Below are 15,888 nucleotides of genomic sequence, written 5' to 3' on the forward strand. Positions count from 1 at the left end.
ATTTTGGGCAAATACTTATACTGACTTTTACTATGGTATGCGTCTGAAGTTAGATTCTGTTTTATTTTAAATACCTTATTACAGGATGTGATGCAACAAGCTACGAATGCTATCCTGAGAGGCGGTACAATTCAGGCTCCAACTGTATCTGCTAAGACCATTGCAGAACAACTGGCTGAGAAGATCAATGCCAAGCTCAATTATGTGCCCATAGAGAAACAAGAGGAAGAGAAACAGGAGGGGGGACAAAATGAATCTTTTAAGAGATATGAAGAAGAATTGGAGATCAATGATTTCCCACAGGCAAGAATATTTTTGTTTAATCACACAGCACAGGATTATCTTTGTATATATTGTGTGATTTCCCTCCCCTCCTCCCAAACCCTCACAATTTCTCTGTAGCTCAGCTTTTGACAGAGAAGGGGCTGTCACTCAGCAGAAGAGGACCTGCTTTGCAGGCTGAAGCTTCCGGGCTCAATCCCCAACATCTCCAAGTAGGGCTAGGAAAAACCCTGCCTGAAGTCCTGGAGAGCTACTGCCAACAATACTGGGCTAGATGGGACCCGTGGTCTGGCTCAGCATGAGGCAGCTTCCCATGTTCCTAATTGTTCTATCTATTCTTAACCTTGTTACAGCTACGTAATCCGCTCCCGTGTCCATTAATTTTTCTTCCTAAGTACTCGTTTTGCTACTTCAGTGAAAGAGTGGAACTTCACCACTCAAGTTGATACTCTTGCACTGCATGAATAGGTTTTCTTCTGTTTTTGTTTGAGTTTTTTGTTACGACAATCACACATAATAATTCTTTTATCAAATAATTCTCTCGCTGTAATTTAATAAAGGCACTTTAACAAATTCCATTTGGAGACAAATGGGGTATTCATTTTGAAACCTTATACATGAATAAAATCTACATTTTTATCACAGATTTTTAAGGAGATAAAAAGATTTTTTTTAAAAAAAATCCACTTTTTGAGGCAGAGCAAATAAGTTACAATTAATTAAAACAGCAGCCTAAAAGAAAAATGGGAATGCATTCATATAAAAGCAGACTGGAACATCCAAGTCTTTAAAACCCCTTTAAAAATAGTTAGGGAGAGAACCACTTGCACATCCCGTTGTATAGAAGAATTCTGGTACATAAAAAAATGTTTAACTGTATTTTTTAATTGCCCCAAATGTCATTTCCAGAAAGAGAGAGATTAGGGCAGGATCTACACTACTGCTTTAAAATGGTTTATAACAGTATTGGCAACTGTTGGGGGCTGTGACACACTCCAGATACAGTTTTCAAACTGTTTTCAAAGTGTTATATCCTGCTTGGTGTAGATCTGGCCTAGGACTGTTAAAAGGTGCTTATTATACTTTTGATAACATCTTGCGAAGAATAATTTTAAAAACTTTCCAAAAATGAAAACATAAATCACTTATACACTCTCCCCATTTTTGGTCTCTGATCATTCCGCTGTGCAAATTGTGAAGTCATTTTGTTTAGAATTTCACTTGACCTTGTAGATTTAATAATATGTTTTCCTTTCCCTTGCCTCTCTTATTTTGCAGACTGCTAGATGGAAAGTAACATCAAAGGAAGCTCTGCACAGAATAAGTGAATATTCTGAAGCTGCCATTACGATCAGAGGAACATACTTTCCTCCAGGCAAAGAACCCAAGGAAGGAGAACGAAAAATTTACTTGGCTATTGAGAGTGAGTGTTATTGATATTCTTAGTACAGACTTAAAATTGCTGCCAAAAAAAATGCATGATCAGTATCTAAGTCGACATGAGCACTAACATAAATTATGTTACACTAGGATAAGGGACCTTTAGAGCAAAGCCAGTAAGTAGCGTTAGCTGGCACAACTAGAAGTCCCTTTTTGCAACATAGTTTGTTAGCACTTGTGTTGACTTGGATACTGCCCCATTACAATTGTCTGAAAAAATGTAAAATAAATGCCACGCTTGGCACTTTCATACCAAGCTAACACAAATCAAATGAATGTTATTCCTGTGAAAAAAGTTTCCTAGTAAAGTTCAGACATATCTCTTGCTGATAAGAGGAAGAGAAAGCTACCCTACCTTTTTCTAGAGGAGTTGAAGCAGCAGGTGATATGTGTTGTAGATCTCACTGGAACAGGAGAAATGCTTAAAGCACAGATTAATTGTAGTAATTAAGTATTTAGGATTGGATCCAGACTTTGTCATATTTTGAAGTTCTACTCTATATATGACTTAGTTTAGATTCAATGCATATTCAGTGTGCTGAAATTAACACCGACTTTGACACCAGCCAGTGCTCAGGGGGGTACTTCTGCGACAAGGTGTAGAAAATCTGCAATTGTGAGCCAGTTTGCATATTTCCTGATTTGTGTGATGGGGAAGTTGGCATCAGACCTGGGCAGCTGCACTGTCAAAGCTCACTGCTGACCAGAGCCTGCAAAATTACTGCCAGATAAAAAGGAAGGAGCAAGCTCAGCAAGATGAGCAGCAATAGCGTTTGTATACACTTTTTCAGTACTGCTATCCAAGCATCAAACTCCCTGCTCTCTATAGGTTAATCTGTTGATGATACCTAAGGGGAAAGGTTCAGTTATGGTTACTGGAGTCCAAACAACCTGTGCTTATGAAGTCAGATTTGGAGCCTAGTTATCTGACAAGCCTACCACAAGATACTTTGCCCATCAGTCTACTAGGTGGCAGCAGCAGCACCCAGCCAGTCCACTCAGGCCTTCAGCCAGCCAGCGGCTTGATTGATTTCCCTCACTTGCTTGACTTGTAAGATCACGGTCTGGTTCTTCTTCGTGGTCTCTTCGTGGTCACACATATGGGCTCTGCGCCTGCCCGGAGCTACTATCGGGAAAACTTCTAAAGCTGAGTTTTGGCGGGAACCCTCCCCCACTCTCCATTGCGCATGCCTGGGAGGGTTCCCGCCCATTTCCCCAGTTCTCCTTCGAACGCCTCACAGCTACATCGTCAAGAACTTCGTCGTTCTTCAAAACGTTATAATAGTTAGCTGAGCATCTTTTTTCTTCAACTTTTACTTAATTCTTCTTTCCTTAGTCTTTATTCACTATTTTTTCCTTAATTTTTTTTTTTTTAAAAAAATTAAATTAAATATATATTGTTGTAGATAGTAGACTGTTAGCGATCGCTGATCGCGGTTTTTTCCCAACTTGCATGGCCTTGAGGGCCCCCTTTCAAAAATGTGCTCGTTGCGGCAGTAAATTGCCTCCATCAGACGGCCATAACCTCTGTTTGCTGTGTCTCGGAGAAGGATACAAAGTTGACTCTTGTACTAATTGCCAAGCCTTTTCAAGGCAAACAAGAAAAAACCGAGCCGATTGGCTAAAAGCTGAGCTTTGGAGGAAGGCATTAGAAGCTGTCCCATCAACATCAATGGCTTCTACCTCCTCGGCAATAGTCAGATCTCAAACTCCGCCCCTGGCATCGGCGTCGAGAGAGACCCCTCTTACACCAGGGAAGGGACTGACCACTTCACTAGCAAAAAAAACTAGCGAAAAAAGCCCGGGCAAACAAAGCCCCTGAGGCACAAAAGAAAAAGAGAAAGAAGATCTCTCAATCTCCCACGCGAGCAACGTCGGTACCGACAGTTCCAGAACAAACTGTATCGCCTATACCAGCAAGGCAATCAACATCGGTACCGACGCCTCCCTCGCCATCGATACCGAGAGCCACCATACCGACGCTCTTGACATCGGAGGGAGAAATAAGGGACTCTTCCTCAGGCCGACAGCCTAGGAGCCTAAGCCCTGCTGTGAGCCCCACGCCAAGATCGCTGCCGGCGGCGGCGGCAATAACACAAGTCCTTCAGCAACGTCCACATCGACGTCAATCTCCAGACTCTATTCGATCTAGAGCACGCTCACAGGAGCGGCGCTACGCTGACCATTATTATCGGCATCATTCACGATCCCCATTATCTGATTGGGATAGATGCTCCGATTGGTCGTCGCCACCAAGACCATCTCGCCACTGGGTAGAACAACACCGATACAGAGACCCATATTATGAATATCGGTACACACCGCCTCCACATCTACCACCACCATCGATGTCTGTGCAAGAGCACGTATTTCTACCTCCACAACCACCAGTTGTGCAACAATTGATACCGAGACAGGAGCAGATCCCTACTTCGATACTGACAACGAGGCAAGAACGGGAGACCAGACCAGAGCCAGTCATGACAATAGATAAAACGCCTTTACCAGAAGAACCAGTTCCACCGGTAATATCTCCAGCATCAGTAACTGATGATTATCAATCTGAAACAGCCTCCTACTCATCTGTCGCCCCATCCACTTCCTCTCCAGAAGGCATTGTGGGCTCACAAGATCCGGCTTCTCCATCAGAGGACCTTGCTCATTTTTCCGATCAAATACAAAGAATGGCCCAGTCTTTGGGAATTCAGACCTCACAACCAATGCGAACAGTTACGGACCCAGTGTTTGATGTCATTAATGTTGAATCTGCATTGCCTGTAGCCATTCCTTTTTACCCCACCCTTTTGCAAACAGTGCAGCATTCATGGAAAAAACCAGCGTCAATGCCATCTACATCTAAACGTCTCGACAATATGTACCGGGTTTTAGAAAAGGATGCTGAATTTCTTTTCCAACAACTACAACCAAACTCTATAATTGTAGAATCCGCTCAGGGCCGCTCCCAACGAGTTCACTCTGCTCCAGTTGATAGAGAAGGCAGGAGACTAGATCTCATGAGCAGGAGGCTCTATTCATCAGCATCGTTAAGCCTAAAGGTCTCTAATTATCAAGCAATGATGGTGAGATACCAATATTTCCTGCTAGAAAAAATTGTATCACTATGCGATCATCTTAATGATGATCAAAGGGAACTTACTCGTGTTTTCTCCAATGAGGCCATGTGACTTGCGAAACAACAAATCAGTACAGCAAAACATCAGGCTGATTGTGGTGCCAAGCTGATTGTCGGTGCGGTAGCACTACGACGCCATTTATTTATTTATTTATTTATTACATTTCTATACCGCCCAATAGCCGGAGCTCTCTGGGCGGTTCACAAAAATTAAAACCATTCAAAGTATAAAACAACAGTATAAAACCATAATATAAAATACAATATAAAAGCTCAACCAGATAAAAACAGCAGCAATGCAAAATTACAAATACCTGGCTGAGGTCTGTAGGGCTTTCACAAGAGGCTAGGACCCGCATAGAAGATCTTCCTTTCGATGGGGAAGGTCTTTTCAATTCTAAGACCGATGAGGCCATGGATTTGGTACAGAAAGCCAAAACTACATCTAAGAAAATGGGTTTGAAACCTCCAACTCAGCAATTCAAACCAAGACGCTGGTACCATCAACCACAATCCCAATATCCGTGTTTCCAAAATGATCGAAGATTTCAGCAAAACCACCAACCACAACAGCAGAAGCAAAACAAGGGGCAGTTTTCAACATCTCGCCCTCGATACCAAAGGCGTAAAAGCGACTTTGGTGACAAACGGCCTCTTTGACTCAATTACCACTCCATTCGGTCAACACCTCCCAAAGTTTATTTCAGCATGGGCACAGATCACTACAGACGCATGGGTCATCTCTATCATTTCAGAGGGATATCAAATAGAATTCGATATCCTTCCACCTTTAGGCATCTTCAAGACGACTGCACCATCAACACTGTTGAGAGCAGAAGTGATGACTTTGTTAGAGAAGGGTGCCATCACCCTAGTACCAATATCACAACTGAGCCGAGGATTTTATTCCCGGTACTTCACTGTCCCCAAGAAAGATGGGGGTCTCCGACCCATATTAGATCTTCGCGATCTCAACGCATTTATATCCCCCAAGAAATTTCGGATAATATCTCTAGCGGGAATCCTGCCATTACTAACCGAACACGCATGGTTTGCCTCAATCGATTTAAAGGATGCCTACTTCCACATCAATATACATGCCCAGAGCCAAAAATACCAACGGTTTGCTAAAGGGCATCAAGCATTCCAATTCAGGGTTCTACCTTCGGGCTATTGACGGCACCACGTGTGTTCACCAAGTGTATGGCCGTGATTTCTGCATACCTAAGACAACACAGAATCCAAATTTACCTATACATAGACGATTGGCTTGTGGTAGCAAACTCATGTCAATCTCTGATCAGCAACTTGGCCACTATACAAAACCTTCTCGAAGATCTAGGATTGTATATAAACTGGGAAAAGTCATGCTTGACCCCCAAGAGAAGCATAAAATTCATTGGAGCTCTACTCGATGAAACCCAGGGCAGAGCTTTTTTGCCTCCAGATAGGGCAAAGTCCATAATCAATTTGGCTCAACGGATAATGGCACGAAACAAGGTCAAAGCCATTACAATACAAAGAATCGTAGGTCTCATGGCAGCCAGTACAATGGTTGTTCCGTTTGCTCGACTAAAGATGCGTACGACCCAGCTCTGGTTTAACAGAGCTCACAACCCAACAAACAATGCAAGACGTGTTTCCCTTCTAGTACCACTGAACGTGTCAAGGTCCCTTCGATGGTGGACATCGACACAGAACCTACTGATTGGAATTCCCTTCCTGCTACCGACGCCCACAGGAGTCATCACAACCGATGCATCCAATACAAGATGGGGCGCCCATTACAGGAACTTGAAAGTACAAGGTTTCTAGACACACAAAGACAAGAGCAGGCATATCAACCTGCTGGAATTGCTCGCTGTTGAGAAAGCAATTAAGGCTTTCCAAAACCAGTTATATGGCCAACATATCCAGGTAACTTCAGACAACACTACGGTGGTGTTTCACATAAACAAGCAAGGGGGAACCAAGTCAATACCGTTGGTTCAAACAACTATTCGGATATTGGAATGGGGCATCACTCGGGGCATCACCATCACCGCAGTCCACATTGCAGGGGAACACAATCACCTGGCAGACCAATTGAGCAGGACTGTGAGCACTGTCCACGAATGGCAAATCCATCCACATGTGATCAATGCCATCTTCGAAATGTGGGGAACCCCTTCCATCGATTTATTTGCCACGGCACACAACAGCATCTGCAAACTTTTCTGCAGCAGAGTGGGGATAGGACGTCACTCATTAGGGGATGCCTTCCTTCGCAAGTGGAACTCGGGCCTGCTTTATCTCTTCCCTCCGTTTCCTCTAATAACAAGGACCCTAGCGAAAATTTTAACAGACAATGCCATTTGCATCCTTCTAGCGCCATGGTGGCCTAGACAACCTTGGTTTGCACCTCTTCTGGACAGGGCTCAGGGCAGGTTTCACCACTTCACAGTGCGGCCGAACCTACTCTACCAGAGCCAAGGACGGATCCAACATCCGGACCTAGACTCACTCCACCTCACAGCGTGGAGGCTAGTGCCAATGTGAATCAGACCCAGTACTTACCTGAAATCCAAACAATGTTTGACGCAGCCTTGAAACCTACTAGAGCTTCATATAAGAGAACATGGGATGCATTCCCTCAATTTGCCATACAAAAGGACTCGGATCCAGTTTTTTGTGATGTAAATATTATTTTATTGTTTTTGTTACATTTAGTACAGGAAGGTTTAAAATATTCAGGTAAGAGTTTACCTGGCTGCAGTATCTGTATACCATGCAAAGTTGGAGGGGTGTTCTGTGCTTACACACCCCATCATTCAAAAATTCGTAAAAGGTTTCTTGAACTTACATCCTCCCATTAAATCACCTGTTCCGTCATGGAGTTTGTCTGTTGCATTACATGCATTATTAACCAAGCCATTTGAACCTCTAGCTACTACAGATTTGAGACTTTTAACGTTCAAAGTTGTTTTTCTGGTCTCAGTTACCTCAGCTAGAAGGGCCAGTGAACTCTCAGCACTGAAGATAGACGAACCGTATTTAATTTTTCGCCGTGATAAGGCGGATCTTCGTCCAGACATTCAGTTCCTTCCCAAAATAGTTTCTGGTTTCCACATCAACCAGGACATCATCCTCCCATCCTTTTTTCCATCGCCTACATCCGACATAGAGCGATCTTTGCATATGTTGGTTGCAAGAGGGGCACTTGCATTTTACAAGTCCCGTATGGAGTCCATACGCAGATCTCAACGTCTCTTCATCTGCTACAGTGGCCCCAAAAAGGGTTTACCTATTTCAAAACAAAGGTTGTCATCATGGATAGTGCAAACAATAATGTTAGCTTATGAGTTAGCAGGCTTGCAAATAAAGGCACTATTTAGCTGCAACATTATTGTACATTAATGGTTACATCAATCACTTAACATCCATTTCTGTTTATGAAATATCTAAAATACCAATAAGAAACTTAATGTAATCATTATATATCCTTTACACTTGATTTCAATCACTCCATCCTGATGCAAAATACGTTGCACTGAATTACATTATATGGTGCCAAATATTTATTAATTATGGAATTTAAAATATAGGTTATATGACTTTTTGAAACTTCACAACTGCCAATGTAGCACAGTTGTCACCTGTACTGTTTGCTTCATCACTGTGCTTTGTAGGTAGACTTATATATTACTTATTTTCCTTTCTGCTCCTAGGTGCAAATGAATTGGCTGTGCAGAAAGCAAAGGCAGAAATTACAAGGCTTATCAAAGAAGAGCTCATCAGATTGGTAGGTGAAATATTATTTCGTACTTTCTGTAAGATTTGATGGCATTAGAATAGAGTTGGGAAACTGTTTAGCCCCTGGGAACCAGATTGCATCCTGGCTCAGCCCTGGGATGGCAGATAATATCCCTTCAGAAGCAGGGCACCTTCCCTGAAGCCTTACCTCCTGACATCATACATTTTTCCGTGAAGAGAAAGGTGGGAGCATAGTTCTTGCCTCCCTCTGCACAGAGAGACAAGACCATTTACCCGCATGCCTTCCACCCATTATGGAGGACACACTTAGTGCACTGCTTCTTGTCTCAATTGGGAGAGGAGTGTCACACTAAGTAAAAAGAATCCCCATTATCTTTGATCTGATCAGAGAGAAGAGCGCTGATTCCCCTGTGCACTACTTGCCTTCCAAATTGGGAAGGGGAGCTGGATGCGGTAGAATCCTCACTGTTACCTCTGGAACAATCAACCCAGACTTTCTGGTTAGCCTATTTTAGCAAATAGGCAAAACAAGCAGATCCAATCACAGATTGGAGGTAACAGTGTTACCTCCAAGGTTTCTTCTTTTGGCAGAGGGAACAGGTTCCAAAGTTGCTTCCCTGCTGGAAAAAGGGGACAGGATAGCAATTTTTACTTATTTCTCCTTTGCCCTGCAATCCCCCAGCAACACATCACATACTGGGCTGGTTTGCATGATTGCCTCACCCACCATGGCTTACTTAAGCCATGTTGGTTTGTGGTGCATGCTGGCAGCCATTGTAAATATTCAACCCATGGCAGAGGGTTGCTGCAGCTTATCATGATGTGCAAACCTGGCGCAGGGTGGGTTGTTGCCATGGTTAACAAACCACCCACAACCCCGAAACAGCCTCTGGGCTTTGGAGTCTTCCAACCATGTAGAGCAGATTTTCAAGGTTGTAGAGGGTTTCAGGGGGATGGAGAATCCCTCCCCTTCCACACATAGGTTCATCCAGTTCATAAAGTTTCACGTTGTGCAACTTTGGATCCAAATGAAGTGCATTATTAACTACATGTCTGATTAACTGCATACTCCTTTGTTCTCTTACAGCAAAATTCATACCAACCAACCAACAAAGGAAGATACAAAGTTTTATAAATATTTGGAGTGGATCTGCCAGTTTCTCATTTGTGAAACTTTGTCATTTCTGTTTATCTTTACTGTTTACACTGCTGCTTATTTGTAAATTACATTTTTTAATATTGTCATGCTGAATTTTTTTAAAGATCAAAATCACTTTGTCGGGGATTGCTTTCAGCTCATAGGACAAGTTTCAGGAGGACATGATTATACTTCTTAATTTGTATGCTTTCTCTTCTAAACATACTAAATAAAACTAGTTATTACTTTACTGAAAAAATGTAGCGTAATCCCAGTTCAAAAATTGGAAGGTATAGTACTTCCAATCTCACATTTTGTAGTAATCCCCCCACACACAAAATGCTTTAAAATGAAGGGTAAATGTTTGTCCTTCATCTTCTAAATCTTCTAAAACCGTATAGATGGACTGGAAACCTTGAAGAGGTTATCTTAATGGACTTCTGTCAATGGATAACAATAAAAAGTTATGTCTGTATATTTTTCTGCAAAATGAGTAATTTGGAAGATTAAAAGCAGCTTTCCATAAACATCTGATGATTGATTTTGCCAAATAAGAAGTTATTATTTAATGAGAGAATGCACTTCTGTAACTTGACACCATTTTCATCAGGAAGGACAGAGTTAGTCAAGCTGTATGTGTGTGTGTGTGTGTGTAATGATATATATATATATATATATATATATATATATATATATATATATTCTTTATTTCTCCCCAAGACTTCCTTTTTTTGTGTGTGCACGCAAGAAAATAATTAGCTAATCAGCCACCTCCAGTGTTGGTGACTATTGTATTGGAATATGGTAGTCTATATGCCAGTCTTGGTCCGGGGTGTACATTGACTGAGAAGTCAAATCTCATCTGATCTCAGATTGCAGCCTAGCTCTGCCTGGTTCTACCCATTCCCACAAGAAAATTTAAAGGATAGCTTTTCTCACTTCCTTGTAATTTTAGTTTTAATATTATTCCATCACTGGTGGTATCTGTATTTAAACAATGGCAGTGACAATTGTCATGTTGTGGGACTGTGGCTATTTAAAAAAAAATCCAAATCACTTTCAAGATTCACTGAAGGAAAGAGATGATTTTCGTTTAAAATATTTTGTGTTGGCAACTATTTGGAGAAGCCATGATGATGGAGACATTTCATTGTAAAAAAAACTTAACTCTTACCATACCTGTAAGTTTCCATTTAAGAACGAATGCAAGGTTTTTGTAAAGAACATTTTCACAATATATATGTGTTTTCTAATGTCCTCATAAAATAAAAAAGTCATTGTGTATTCCTTTTTTGAAAACATTGAATAACTTAAGAGATTTTGTCCTGCTTGCTTGGCTATAGATGTTGGTATTTTACTCTCAAGCAATTTTGTTACATTTAATGAGGTACGGTATTCAAGAAACCTTTAATGATAGCACCATGCAAGAACTAGTTTTAAGGGTTGTATCCAATTGTGTCCCCTCCATTGAGAGAAGACTGTTTTATCCAATGGAGACTTCTGTGAGTGGAAAGACGGAGGAGGCAAATTTTGCTTATTCTCTCTTTCCTCTGGAGCCCCTTGTGTCCCTCTGCCCCTACAAATCTACTCCAGAGGGTTGGGTGACCCTTTGGAACAACAGGGGAAATGACACAGGGCTGCAAAAGAAAGGGAAATTTATAAAACCACAAAACATGTTACTACCACCACCCCCCTTCTGCTCATGGAAGCTTCCACTTGATCAAAGAACCTTCCATCAGTGGAGAGGACACAATTGGTTACAATGGCAAATCTAGAAACATAAGGCTGAACTTTCTCCTTTCATTTGTATGGAAGTTTGTTTAGTGCATGAGGTATATTAGGTTTTCCTGACTCAGACTACATTGTAGGTGTGCTATAAGACACATCAAATATATAGTTTTTATCAGTACAGATATTTATTTATTTATTACATTTCTATACCACCCAATAGCCGAAGTGAACATAAAAAGAGCCCTGCTGGGTCAGATAAAAGCTCTTACCTAGTCTAGCATCCTGTTTCCCACTGGAGGAGCTCCCAGTTTGCTTTGGTTTTTACCAACCTAAATAATTAGGTATCATCAGCTTGTATTATTTTATCCACGGCCTCATTATACTAAACTGCATAATGAGACTGCATTAAATCTGATCAACTTTAAGGATTTGGGCTCTAGGTATTGACAAACAATTGACTCAACATATTCAACTCAATCACTAAATCTTTTTGCTTTCATTTTTATAAAATCTATGCACCTTGTGTGTTCTCATCTCTAATTAACAGTACACTTATGTGCAGCCTTGTTTTCTTTCAAGCCTCTTTCCTCTGTCTTGAATTCTTGGGTTTGCATAATCCATTGCACTATGGACGTGTTACTTTTCACACTCTCACTTATTTATTTGCTCTTTATGCCCTTTCATACATTTTTCACTTCTCCAGTACCCTTTTCTTCTGAAAATACAGTACAGCATCCTCCATTTCATGAATCCACCAGTTCTTGCTTGCTGCTCCCTTCCATTGGAACTCTTTAACACATGACATTTGGCTCCTTTATATAATTTGTTTGAATGCTTGATCTGCTCCCAATATGTTTATCTGCTAAGCTTATTTCCATTTTTATGTTTTATTTTGTAGTACTGTTACTGCTTTTAATTGTAAGTTGCTTTGAGTGAAACATACAATTGTGGAAGAGTGGGGTATGAGGTGTTTTTTTTAAAAAAAAACACCCAAAAAGTAAAATAAATGCCTGATTTTAAAACTTGCTTTTTTACACCAGCATTTTCTAATTGATCTCATATTTTCCTTCCATTTCCTTTGTCTGCAATGTCTTGCCTAAGATTGTGAGTCTGTGGCAGGACCTTTGTCATCTTATATGAAGCACCTAGTATTCGAAGATGGAAATTATCTTCTACCAGTGCAGCCTGTCGGTAGCATTTGGCTTTAACAGATATTAAGGGAAGAGTGTGACTGCAGGCCTCTGTGTGTGCATGCACATTTATTAGTTGTTTAATATATTTCTGCCCCACCTTTTAGGGCAAGCTTGCTTGCTTTTCCCTGTCACATGACTAAAAAGGAATGTGCTGCTCTTATGATTATTTTTCTTGACCAAGCTCTCTTCCAAATATGGTATCTGCTTAAACAAGTTTGTGTTCTTAAAGGCTAGATTTTTGTAGAAGAAATTCTGACTTCTAGTTAACCCTAGTTTAGGGCAGGGAAAATTCATTTCTGCTTAGCACTCCTGACTCAAATATGTAAAAATGTATAAATCAACTGTAGTTTAGAATATATATATATATATTTTTAAAAATGAGGTTATGGTAACTTGTTTAGAATGTATATTTTTTCAATAAATTATAATTGCAGAGGTAGTAACTTAGCTGTAGATCAATCTTTTCTTTTTAAATCCTCTTAACAACTTGATAGAAATATCAGATGGAAATTACAAGCAGAAAAGAATAATAGTAGTAATGGCTGATAAAGTATAGCAGAAACCTTTTATATGCTGGATTTCACAGTATATAAGTGGAGACTATTCTATTGTGTAAATTTCGTCATCTCCTTCCCAAATCACTGGTAGCTAAATAGTTAGAAGCTTCCAAAGACATTCTTGACCACATTGTTCCTCTGATTCCCATGGTAGCCATGCCCAATTCACATTTGCAAATAAAAGTATAGTGATTATCAATTCATTAATTTTTTACCAATATATTATTGGAAGCAACCATGGGATAATTTATTATGGATGTGGGAAAACCAGACTTAAATGCCCACTCAGCTATGAAACTAAGTAGCTGCTTAGTGTCTCACCTTAGAGAGTGGTTGGGCTCCTTGGAAGGGAACACACAGAAATAGAGATGTTGCTTGAAGAACTAGAATGTTGATATATCGTGGATGTTAGATTTAGAGGTAGGTAGGAACTGTTCAAAAAGTTAGTGGAGATTGCAGGAGTTAATTTAAGGCTGCCAGACAAATTTATGTTAACATTCATACTGGTCATCTGAAAAGTACACAGCCTTTATATTGAGCAGTTATAAAAACTAGCCACAATGGTAAATGAAGTAATTGTAAGCTCATATCTAAAGGGCTGAATTACCTGACATACAGTTGTGTAGTTTTTCTCTGATATTTTCTTCTACAAAATGCAGCCCTAGGAATTGGTAATTGCAGGGTGGTGGAGGGATGATTTAACCTTTTCCTCTTTGCAGAAGAAAAAAAAATCATGTATGCAGCCAGCTGCTTTGGTTACCACTGATTAGGAAAGGATCATGGCTTCCCCCTGTATTGGTCTTCTTTTGCAGATTGGAGTACTGAGAGCTACATCTTGCTGAAGGGGGGGGGGAAACTATATGTGATTGCATTGCATGTCATTTGCCCCAAAGGAGGAGGGAAGGAGGAGAACCACCACTGGGGGGGGGGGGGGGAGAGAGAAAGCAAGCAAGCATACAAGGCAATATTGTTTATGAGGTGGGGGTAGGGTAGGGAATTATTTAAAGGAAAGGGATATCCATACATTGTCCTACTTAAGTATGACTTGGTGCAATGCCTGCCTTTCTTGCAGATGTCTAGGAAGGCCCCAGAAAAAAGATTAAAATCATTGAGGCAGAAAGAAGTCTCATACATAATTAACAAAATCATTATGGAGTATGAAAGCAGGTTTGATTGAAAACCCTTTTTAAATGCTGCTTCTCCCTGCCATTTACTGTATCACAAACATAGGCAAAGAAACCTTTCCACTCTTGCTTCAACCCTTTCTAATTCTTTAATCAAGGACAGGATTTGGGTTTGGTAAGACAAATGAGTAGCTTCTACAGATGCTTTCATTCCAAGGGGCTGCACTGTTTTAAGCAAAGATTTATCTGGCCCAGAGAACAAAAGCCACCGCACAACCCAGGGGGAAGGGGATGTCCATGTTGCTGTTATTTTTAAGTGCCATGTTCTTGTTCAAGGCTGGTTGGCTGCACCCATATCAGGTCTGCTGGAGAATCTGGTTTCCTGAGGAAATTCTGTGGAGAGTTTTTTGTTGTTGTTGTTTAAAAAACAAAAGGTTTAGACTTCATTGTTATGGTGAAAAAATTAAATGTGCATGCAGGCAGCATCTGCTGAACAATGGGAAGTAAAGGGCAAATTCAGCAAGGCTTCTTCTAGGGGCTGAGCCTGAGGCAATACTGTTTTTCAACCTACACAATTCTGTTCTTTGCACTGGCCTTTTACTATGCATGTGTATTTCTCTGAGCATAACCACTATGCCTCCTGTGAAACGTTTTGCTGTGAAACAGGTGTTTTGGGGGCCCCAATATGAGATTTGGCATTTTGGGCTCAAACTCCCTCTGCTTCATATTTGGCCACGTTGTCTCAGAGCTTCATCCATTTGCCTTCTGAAATGGGCATTGGAGCTGAAAACTGGATTCAGAAGAGTGGTTTTGTGCTTTGGAGTGCAGATTACACCTCTCTTGTACCTAGGTTTTTTCCCCACTTTTATTTCTGCCCATTCAGTTTGCCTTTGGGAAATATGTGTTTTCTGTGATTGTCAATGCTCAGCATAGCAGCCGTTTTATGAATGACCAAGCCCCCCCACCCTCACCTTTTTGTGAAAGTGTCCATGGCACTCTTAAAATTCCAAGCGTGACCCCTGGCCCAAAAAGGTTGAAGATGCCAGAGCTAACATATTTATCAATTTTGCTCTTATAAAAGTATTCAGATTTCTATGAAAACATTAATCATAGGCATCCATAGGGTTGTTTTTCAGGTGCAGAGGACAAAGCTGCAGTGCACAGCAGTTTGTGGTTGTAATTCACACACAAGATATGAAGACAGCTACAACACACTTGTGTACTTGTCTTCTGTGTGTGCTTTGTTACTTAGTGTCACATTCTATGACATTTAGAAAACTACACAGAGTAGTAGATGATGATCCTGGGAACTGAACAGTACTAATGCAGAAGAATGTTATATTCAAAAAGCATCATGAACTCAACAAAACTTTATCTGATGTGTGGAATTAAAAAAACACCACACCTAAAACAAACAATACCCAAATGCACAAACACAGTACAGCTGAAGTTGGAATGTCATACTGGATATTTTCACTTATTTGGGAATAGTTATCCTTAGAGACATATTTCAAATGAACAAGTTAAATTTAATCAA

General features: G+C 40.6%; 1 protein-coding gene across 2 annotated transcripts in view; it reads left to right on the top strand.

Annotated features, from left to right (window-relative positions):
• The window catches only part of DDX46 (DEAD-box helicase 46), a 41,956-nt gene extending 30,911 nt beyond the window's left edge, over positions 1-11,045 (top strand). For both annotated transcript variants that reach the window (XM_063120750.1, XM_063120751.1), the window contains exons 21-24: positions 85-303; positions 1,561-1,705; positions 8,563-8,636; positions 9,696-11,045. In XM_063120750.1, the coding sequence (XP_062976820.1) occupies positions 85-303; positions 1,561-1,705; positions 8,563-8,636; positions 9,696-9,743 (486 nt within the window). In that variant the 3' untranslated portion in view covers positions 9,744-11,045. The remainder of the gene's footprint in view (positions 1-84; positions 304-1,560; positions 1,706-8,562; positions 8,637-9,695) is intronic.
• The last annotated feature ends 4,843 nt before the right edge of the window (positions 11,046-15,888 follow it).

The sequence above is a fragment of the Elgaria multicarinata genome, chromosome 3 (genome assembly GCF_023053635.1).
Source record: "Elgaria multicarinata webbii isolate HBS135686 ecotype San Diego chromosome 3, rElgMul1.1.pri, whole genome shotgun sequence".
NCBI classification, from domain to species: domain Eukaryota; kingdom Metazoa; phylum Chordata; class Lepidosauria; order Squamata; family Anguidae; genus Elgaria; species Elgaria multicarinata.